The 9,806-nt window shown below is 41.1% G+C and overlaps 2 protein-coding genes across 3 annotated transcripts in view; one reads left to right on the top strand and one right to left on the bottom strand.

Moving 5' to 3' along the window:
* The window catches only part of SYN3 (synapsin III), a 179,783-nt gene that overhangs the window by 114,108 nt on the left and 55,869 nt on the right, over positions 1 to 9,806 (bottom strand). The window lies entirely within an intron of this gene.
* Positions 1 to 9,806, top strand: part of TIMP3 (TIMP metallopeptidase inhibitor 3) — a gene marked incomplete at its 5' end in the record, with an annotated part of 17,513 nt that overhangs the window by 5,651 nt on the left and 2,056 nt on the right. The window contains one exon of the mRNA XM_009881985.1: positions 3,434 to 3,516. Coding sequence (XP_009880287.1) covers positions 3,434 to 3,516 — 83 coding nt within the window. The remainder of the gene's footprint in view (positions 1 to 3,433; positions 3,517 to 9,806) is intronic.

Genomic DNA, 9,806 nt, shown 5'->3' on the forward strand with positions numbered 1-9,806 from the left:
AAGGAGCAAAAATAGGAACTTGGAAACATGTGGCTGCAGATGTGCAGCTTAGAACTCTGTTCTGGGCAGAATTACAAGTGGCTGTCACAAGTGGAGGCTTAGGGTGATGAAGCTGAACATGCAAGAGCAACCTTTGAGCAGTCCTGTCCATCCAACATTTCTCTCCAGTTACCCAGCTATATCTAATCCTCAGGGGATGGGAATTTATCCTAACAAAATACACAAGGTAGTCTTAAGTTGGAGTATCCTCCGCTCCTTCACTGACGGCTTGACTTTTCCTTTAACATGGGAAAAATGAGGCAGGGTGGGTTCTTTGTTCTTTCCTAGCTTTTTGGTAAAGGAAGGAACTTACCTAGAAAAGTTACCATTTGGGTGATATAGGCAACTTCTCTGAGATGCAGAGGGCTTGACCCATTTCCAAAAGGCTTGAAGTGACAGCCCACATGAAGATTTTTCATGGTATTTGCTAGGTGATTGTTCTTCTCTAACTTTACTGGGGAACATTAATACGAAAATACAGATCCTTCCAGCTGCTTGCAAAGGTAGCAGTAGTTAAAATTAGGATGCTGTTATGTGCTAGTGTAGATGTACATTTTGAATCTTAGGCCCTGTGGTGAAGCTGTGGATTAGTCCATAAATAAAAGTTGGTTTCTTTCTGAAGTGGCTGTGCTACTCTAACTAGAAGTTAAAGGGCTGCCTAGCCAGCAGTGAAGTACATGAAGAAAATGGGTTTGTCAGCAATTGGGAATGTGCTTGTCATCTTTTATGCTAACTGTGTTCTGGTTTGAAAACCCTACCATTTTGCAATATTACCGTTTAGTATATTACCTATACTTGTCAATAGAATATAAAATGTCATTGTTGATTTCAGATGTGTTGGACAAACACGGGGTTTTTCAATTTCAGTGTATCACATATGCAATAGATGAAGATAAGACTTTTGACACCCTTTGCTATAGACTCTAGCAGTGCCCTGGAGTTCACAAAGCCTTAAAGAAATTGCTTTCTTTCTCATTGACCCTTAGGCAGTTTGGTTTTTGTTGCTGCACTGATGGTTTTGGTGGTTGGGGGCAGCAAAAGGAAGAACCTAGTTCTTTTAAGATATTTGCAGTCCTCAAGGACATGCTTCAATATAGCTACTAAGTTTTGAAGAAGAGAGTAAATGGAAGTCTGACCAACTTGTTAAATAGAAGAATCAATAAAATTGTACTGGCATTTGCTGCCATTGGATAATAGAAGTTTGAAAAAAAAATTAGGAATGAAGTTTTACGTTCAATGAATGAAGGTTTTGTTGGTCCTTTGAATCAAAGCCAGCAGGACTGTCTTACCTAGTTTAAAATTTATTTGACAAGTCTGGCTGAAACACAGGATATAAATCAGAGCAGAGTGAGTTTGTCTTCATTTCACACCATACTCATGGAAGAACTGGTGTGTATAACCAGACCTATCTCTTCCTTTAAATCTGTTGTTCAGATTATTCAGAAACCTGGGGCAAGCTTTTTGCCTCATTAATTTGGTCTAGGTAGTGAACAAAAACTTAGCCTCCTATTTTTCTCAATTCTTCCATTGGGCTTCTACAGCTGTTTGAAACCTAAATGAGCTAAGAAGCAACGAAGTGCCTGTTTAATGTCCTATATACCTAGCAAAATGAATCCCTGAACTTTGTTGCTGCTTTTAGATAGTGCTGTAATGGAAATAATAACTTGTTGGGTTTTCCTGTTTTCAAAGGAGCACCTCCACAGCTATGTCTCCCTTCCACACCTTCCTGGCTTTTAATGAATTGTTTTCTGTGATGCATTAATATGATACATTCAGCAAAACATAGATGAAATGCTGCAAAAGATTGCTGTGAAAGTAGTACCTCTGCCCTTTCTGGGGAGTTACGATCAGGACCTTCATAGACTCAGAAGAAATTATGTGTGTGGTCTGTTTTAGTTGCTGGATTTCAGTAGTCTGGAATAATCGGGCTATATGTTCAGCAGAGGTGCATTGTTTGCAACAGTGTACCAATACAATCTTTATGCAAAAGTAGCTGATCTCTCCCCTTCCACAAAAAACGGGTTTCTGGGGGATTTATGTATAACTGTACATTGTCAATCATGTAATGAGTATGTTTCATTCTTTGGATTATTCTACTGGAATAATTTTCATAGCACTTGTAATGAGAAGCATGATGAATAAGATTTTAGGTAAGATTTGTACAGTTGTATTGTAGTTTTGATGTTTCTCTTCATTGATGGAATTTTGAGTTCCTTGTTTTATTTTTTGTCTATTTTATTTGTTTGTATGAGTGGCATTTGGGGTACCGGGTTTTCTAACAGTGATCATTATTTTTCTCAGGATTGGTCTTCTCCAGGCTTATTTTCTGCAGCCCTTGTAAAAATTAAGCTGATGCTCTTATAATGTGATATGATTGTTCTGAGGGAGTGGACTTGAGCTGAATAATGCCTGCCCTGTCACTAAGCTTTGGTCCTCTGCTGAGATGAGCAGGTGATTGCAGAACTTTTTCAAAGACGATCAATGGAACAGTAGTTTCTTTTGTGGAATGCTTCAAAAATAGATGAGCAGGAGAACTTTTCATTAAGCATTGACTGTAAACTACCCACTAGATCCATCTGAGGGATCTCAAAATCTTTATCTATGATAGCTTGGGCACAGTTGGCATTGCTGTGGTGCGTCTGTGTTACAATGGAGGTATGTGTCAGGCAGGATGCTGTGTGCACGCATGCGCACACAATGCCCCTTACTATCCATGAAGAAATGAAGTGCAGTCTACATAAGGTCTGATAGGTCAGCTTTAGTTTTTCTTCCAGGTGGCTTCTGGCTGGCCTGGCAGCTTTCGCTGTGGACCTGATGGTTGCTGAACAATCTGTTTTTGCACAGTAGCTGTTTGTTCAAGGGAGCTGTTTGTTCAGACTTTTGTGGTATCTGAAAGGTGGCAGCTGTAGTGAAGTTCCCAGATAGGGGATATTCCAGTGCACTGTACTGTATTGTTGTGGTTATCGGGAAACAGAAGCTGCATTGGGCACCCAAAGAACAACTTAGAGTATCTTGTTGAACATCATTCCGTATGTTGAGAGTTAAGACATTAAATATGAACTTCATCCCAGTGGCTTGGTGCAAAGGCTTTAACCTGTTTTGGTCCCAGCTGTAGTATGCTTTGCAGATTTCAGTGAGATTTCAACATAAGTAATGCTTTTTTTTTATTCTTCTCATAGAACTGGATTTCCTCTAAAGAAATACTTGCTTTGGCATCCCATTTTACATACCTTAATTTTGTGTGAGATTTAGAACAAATTCAGAGGAAGGTTGGCCTGGAGTTTTGTTTCATTTTAGAGCAATTTATCTGAGTGGCTTTTTTGAAGTGGAGGGTCTAGCCTAAATGTTGTGTAAAGTTGTTTACAATTTTTGTATTTTTCTTCTCTTATGGCAGTGATTCGAGCTAAAGTTGTGGGGAAGAAGCTCATGAAAGATGGACCTTTTGGGACGATGCGATACACAGTCAAGCAGATGAAGGTATGTTTGTAGATATTTCACGTAGGCTTGTAGATATGATAATGATTCTAATTAACATGTAATAATGAACAGAGTTTTCATACTTAAAATAACAGCACCTCAACTTTTCGTATGGGTCAACCAGAGTAGAAGGTAACCAGCACTTGGTAGAAATTTGTATGGAGAGGGGAAAGGAGCAGGAAGAGGTCAGTCCTGATGTACAATGCTGAATACCTGAATTCTTCCTTTACTTTTAAAATTTCCTGTAGTAAAAGATGCCACATGGGCTTCTGTAGATACTGGAGTCCTGTTTGTGTTCCACATACACAGTGTCAAATTGTAGAAATACAAGCTTTTCCATGCAGCACTTTAATTAAATTCAAGATGTGGTAGTGGTAGGGGGTCTGCCAGCCTTGGGGGAGTGGTCTTTCATCTCTTCTTTCCTTGCATTCTTTGTAACCACCAGTTAGAATGATGGCACTTTTTTCTACATACAGAACAAATGAAACTTGAATAGTGAAGTCTTTATATAAAGCTGAACAAAACACTGTAGCTTTCAAATACCATCAGCTCAGAAGAGCTGTAAAGTGTAAAGTGTTGACCCAGACATGAATCAAGGTAGATCTCCTACACCAGTTGCTTGGTTTCTCTAATTCCTCTCTTCAGAGATCTCATTCTTTGCTGCACAGACTGCACTCAACCTGCTGCTTTGGACTTAGCTTTTTTTTCTTAAACTGACTCCTTGTTATGTAATGCTAAAAATCAGACCTAGATTGTTTTTCTTGGCTATGCCATTCCAGTCATAAGACTGGTTTATGTCTTTAAAAAAAAAAAAAAAAAAGAAAGGGAATCGAAAAGCTTGGCACAGACTGCAGAAATCTGAAACATATTAGACAAAGTAAAGGTTCAGAAAAAAACAGTCACTTCCCTGCCTCATAACAGTAACTCTCTTATAAGGCAGTTTATAGCTAAGCACGAAAGCTGGGAGGAGGAGACGCAAAGCCTGTTTCATAAGCTGTCGCAAAACCGCACACATAGCCAAATCTGGTCCTGGCATGGCTTTTCCACCTAGAGTGGAATGCTTGCACTTTGAATAAGAGGGCATGAGGTGCTGGGCTTACTGATTTCCTTAATCTTAAAAATTTATTTTTAAGATTCAAAAGGAAATACCTATTTGTTGTTTGACTTGTCTTTGTCAAAAAGGCAACTGGTTACGTTGGCAACAGTGACAAAATGCTGCTGCTCTTTTTTTTTTTTCTTTTCTTTTTTTTTCCTCTTTTTTTTGGATGGCTGTCCCTGGCCTTATCAGGATCACAGCACCCTGTGCTGTTCTTGTCCAGCTCCTCCAGCTCAGCAAGTGTACCGCACTTCACAAAACTACTCAACGTCCACATGCTGCTGTGGCTTCATCAACTTTTCTCTTTCTGATTTCATCATGATCTGTCCAGGACCCCTACTTTCCCTCCTACTCAGTTCCAAGAGTTTGGTGCTTCTTGGCTAACATATGACCATGAACAGGGTCCAGTGGTTATCTAGAATAACAGTAATCCACAAAATGAATTACTGCCCTTTACCAACCGTAACACTAGCCTCTCTCCTAACTAATGATGCAGCCTGACCCATTGTCAGCCAGTGAGCTGCAACATCAGAGATCTCTGGAACAGCATTAAGCATTCCTCCTCAGACATAGGAGCCTGCAACAGTGTCCCTGCTACGAATAGGAAAGGCTTCTATGTGTCTTTTGGTACGGGAGGAATATAAGCCCAAGCAAGGTGAGCACGTTGAGTGAAGCAGCAGCCACTCTGCTGTCAATAGACACCATTGTGTCAATCTTTAAATAACATGCCTGAGCCTGTCCTGGCTGTTTTTGTTGGGTTATTCTGCAGCACAGGGCCAGGGTGTTTACAGCAGGTGCTGCAATAATCTCCAATGTCCTTGTGCTGAGACCGCAAGAGAACAATTGCCTTTTTGCAGGAGCAGTTCCACAGTGTTTTGTTAGGAAGCTACATGTCTGACAAAAGCAAGAGTGATTTTAAAGGGGAAATCGTGTGTTGGTCAAACTGCCTTTATGCCTGCTACATAGATGGTGGGCTGGTGAGATGTTGCATTGCACATTTAACTGTGACCTTTGGCGGGGAGAAACCTGAAGCAGTCAAAGTGCTCAGTAGAACTGGAATGTCCGGAGGACATAGTTCTTGATAAACAAACAAACCAAGTGTCTTCTTTGAAACCCTGCTGTCTTTCTGCTGAGCTTAGAGACTTCAGTATAAAGAGGGATTCAGCTCCATACAGTGGGGGAGCTCAGAATGACGCAGCAAATCTCTCCCTTGCTCTTCCCAGTAAAACCTGCTGAAAAGAAAACTAAGGAGGCCTGTGGCTCTGCACAGCTGCATGGGAACAACTCTGAAGATAAAACTAACATCAGTGTTTTTTGGCCACCTATAAAATCGTCTGCACCTGCAGGTGAAAAATAAACAAGCCATTTAGTCTATCAGTGTGTACTGAATTGCCTGTGAAAAACCTTGAGAGCCTTAAAAGGCAACAAACAATCTTTGTATTTCTTTCATGGGTTCCTTGGAGTTTGCTGTGGCTGATTCTTGCTCTCACTAACACTCCTGAACTCAATTGCTGAATTTCGAAACTCAACCAGCTTGGGGCCTGGACTGGAGCACAAGGTCAGCCCACAGGCACAGAACAGTGCCAGGCTTTCTAGTGTTCAGGTTAGTTGTCTGAAAAGGCCTTGGGCTTTTTCAAGCAACCTCTGCCTCCACCCACTACTTTCTCAAATAATTTCAAAATATTTCAAGATCACATGTCAGAAATCTGCACAGGACTGATCTAACCCCTGCATATTCTGTGGTGCTGCAGTGCATTCTGAGAATGGCCCAAACCTATTTCAGGAAACTGCAAAGGAAACAAGGAGAAAAGATATTTCTACTCCATGTGCACAAACAGTCCTGGTTGACCATGGCAGCACTCTGCGCAGGCTGCCAGAAGCAAGGAGGCTTTCCTTGGTTTGTTGCTAATCTGTAAAATGAGTCTAAGGGGTGAAACATGATAGTCCCAAGAGGACAGAAGTAGGGTGGGATTAATTTAGTTTAATTTTAGATGGACTAACATGACGTGTTGAGCCTTGCCTGCTTTCTTGATTGTCAATGGAGAGAGACAGGAACCGCCAAAGTGTAATTCAGCCCACCAGTTGTAAAGAGCTTTTATAGGATGGGCTGAGTTGTTCTAGAGGTGCCCGTTCTTGGTGTTTGACTAGAGAGGATGCCTAATTCATATGAAGTGCCTAAAGTTTAGGTAGTTGAAGGTTAGGCAAGATGACTCCAACCTTGGTATCTAGTGTGACCTCACCTGAGAGGGATAGAGGGAGGAGCATTGTATCACAGGGTGAAGTTAATTGTGCAGCAAGAACCACCACATGATTTGCATGTGCATTTAGGAAGCAGTATGGGGGCTGCTAAGCGGAATGCTGACACAGCTGGCAATAGAGCAGTGCTAGCAGACATCACCATGTGACGCTTGCTAATACTTTGTTCCCTGTCATTATGCTTCTGAAAATACACATTTGTGGCAACAGGAGGACTCTGAGGGTAGCACTTAGGAGAGAGGCTAGCTTTATGGTTGGTTTTCTTCTGACTGGGCTAATAGCACTTCCAGGATATTTTGTGCATCCAAAAATAATGCTTAAGGTATTGTTTTATTTGGTTTGAAAGAGGGCGTCTGTAGAAAATTCCCCCTTGCAAAGTTTTCTTTATCATCCCCTGAGAATCAAGGTCGTGGTGAATTTTGTTTAGTCATCAGAGGAAGCAGCAAAGCCTGTCTGCCCCCAGCACTGGGTCAGTTAGCGTGATAGTTGCTAGCATTGATGAGGGTCACTGGCGGGTGAGCTGAAGTGCTTTTTGAGAGGCTGAGCATGCTTCCTTCAGCAACCCTGACAGTGGTGTCCCTAATGGTAAAGAGAACAGGAAATTAGGTCCAGGAGTTGAAAACCAAACCCCAGTTCAGCATCACTAGTTATTTCATAGGCAGTCATGTTGAGCTTGGTGGTGCAGAAGATGCGAGGAGTGATGACTATAAGGGTTCTGTAGGAAGCTTCTCAGAGGAATGATTAGTCTAGCTTGTAGCCCTTTCTGGAAGAGGGAGAATGGGCTTAAAGCGTACCTGTGCCCATGTAGACTTTATAGCACAGATACTTAATTAGCCCAACACTACTTGGAGCTTAACACTCTGAGTGACAGATCACTTGTACTGCACATGCACAGCAAACAGCTCTCTGCAGCGTAGATAATGCACTGCCTGGAGAGACTGGGCAGCCCTAGCTGTTATCTTAGCTAGTCTTATCTGCTTAGATACTGTTATCGTAGCTTCTTGGTGTGATGCCCATGAGAATGGGGTCTGAACACATGATCCTTATTCTATGTGCCTTTCCTCACAGTACTCTTGGGAGGCAAGGCAGAGCAGTTCTACAGATGAGCAAAAAAAGTGTACTGAGGGCTAAATAACTCATCCAAGGACAGACAGGATGGTTGTGCCAGAACCTTGATCTCCAGCTATCTTGAGCATAATTGGAAAATCTGAGTAGATCATCCCATACCAAGAAAATTGCAGGGATAAAGTAGAGGTTAGGCAAGGTTCAGTTCTTCCATATTGACTGAAAGACTTTGCTTGCTTGTGGACACAATGGTGTATTCCAAACGTGATCTGTGAGCTTTTGTTGATACAGTAGGATTAAATTTTAAGAAATGCTTTCCTTGCCTATTTGCTGGGTGTAGAAGGAAGGCTGGAAAATGCAAACCCTCTAAGATGTCTTTTACTGCACACAGCAGTGCTGTTGCTGAGTTGTGATACTGTTAGAAGATTATGCTGATTGGGGTAATATAACTAAGAAGAAAAACCCTGGCAGACATTCCATGGATGCCCAGAAGATAGTTGGACCTCTCAGCATTGCAGAATTAGTAGTAATTTTTTATATTTTTATATTCAGTATCTGGGCCTAGCATAAAATCTGTTAAATCAACAGACATTCTTTCAGAAAGAAAAAGGTTTGTTGTTTTTAAAGGAGGCAGGGGAATAGAGAAATACCCTGGGATAGTAGAGGACTTCAAGAAGTAGAATACAGCCTGGAGGAGAATACGACAGCTTAGGTGACACAGCAGGGAGGATCTATAGCTCTGGGATTGTTTGGAATTTTGTTTTCCTCTTTTGCCTTACTTTAATATTTACAGTTAAATGGAATGTGAATGTGCTCTCTATCAATAAAGCTGACAGGGAAAAGTATAAGCTGGGAAATGCTATGAAACGGTGATTATCTCTGACTCTTATTGTTTTCCTTTAATGTTTAAACATTGGCCATTCATACAATTGGTAGGGAAAAAAAGAGACAGAATGCTTTGAAAAGATAACCAAATTTTAAAGGTGAAATTTTCAAGAAACTCATCTTCAATGTTTCAAAAACAGGACATGTTTTATTTGGTCCGATGTACACATGCAGCGGTTGTTTCATTGCTATGCACAGACTTCATTATGCTACTAACAGGTGGGCATGAGTTTCCCTAAACTGCAGCGGTAAGGTGAGGTCAGATAGGGACACATGCTAATTTCTGACTGAATCCAACTGCCAGTATATCTGTGGGTTCATATTTCAATTAAACTGAACTGTAAGAAAGATTATGAAAAAGGAGGAGGAGTGTAGAGGAATTATGTATACATGATATTTTCTTTATGGTGCCCATCAGTACTAGATGGGGTAGAATTCTATTTCTGCATTCATTTAATTAGAGAAACATTAAATCCTTGCTGAGGTCAGCAGGAGTTGTGTATGCTAGCTGTTTGAGGAGGTGTCTGGCTTGATGACTTAGGTCAAGTGCCAAAGGTTTGAAATTCTTACAGCAGCAACACTGGAAAATAGGGTCATTGTTAAAAAGAAAAATCCCTTAGTTCAGAATAAATCGTTTAAGTCACACGAAGGAGAAAGATTTCAAACTTGAACTAATTTAATTTGTCCCTAATTATGAGCTATATAAGGGAAAAAATTGTTCAGGATGTTGGCAGAGCTTGCAGTCTTGGCGCTTTGCTCACTCAGTGCCACTGGGACTAATGTGAGTGGGGAAAAGTGGTCCCTGTGCTGAACTGCAGTGCCTTGTTAGCAGGTGGGTATTCTGCTTTACTAGCAGATCTGGTGGAGGGACTTCCATCAGAGTCCAGCTAGTCCTTCACCCTTGTAAACACTAAAGTTCACTGCTTTCCACCACAGTCTAGGAACGTAGATTGTAAAGAATCTAAATGAAAAGTTGTCATCTTAAGAA

Source organism: Charadrius vociferus, unplaced genomic scaffold (assembly GCF_000708025.1).
Source record: "Charadrius vociferus isolate BGI_N301 unplaced genomic scaffold, ASM70802v2 scaffold883, whole genome shotgun sequence".
Taxonomy (NCBI): domain Eukaryota; kingdom Metazoa; phylum Chordata; class Aves; order Charadriiformes; family Charadriidae; genus Charadrius; species Charadrius vociferus.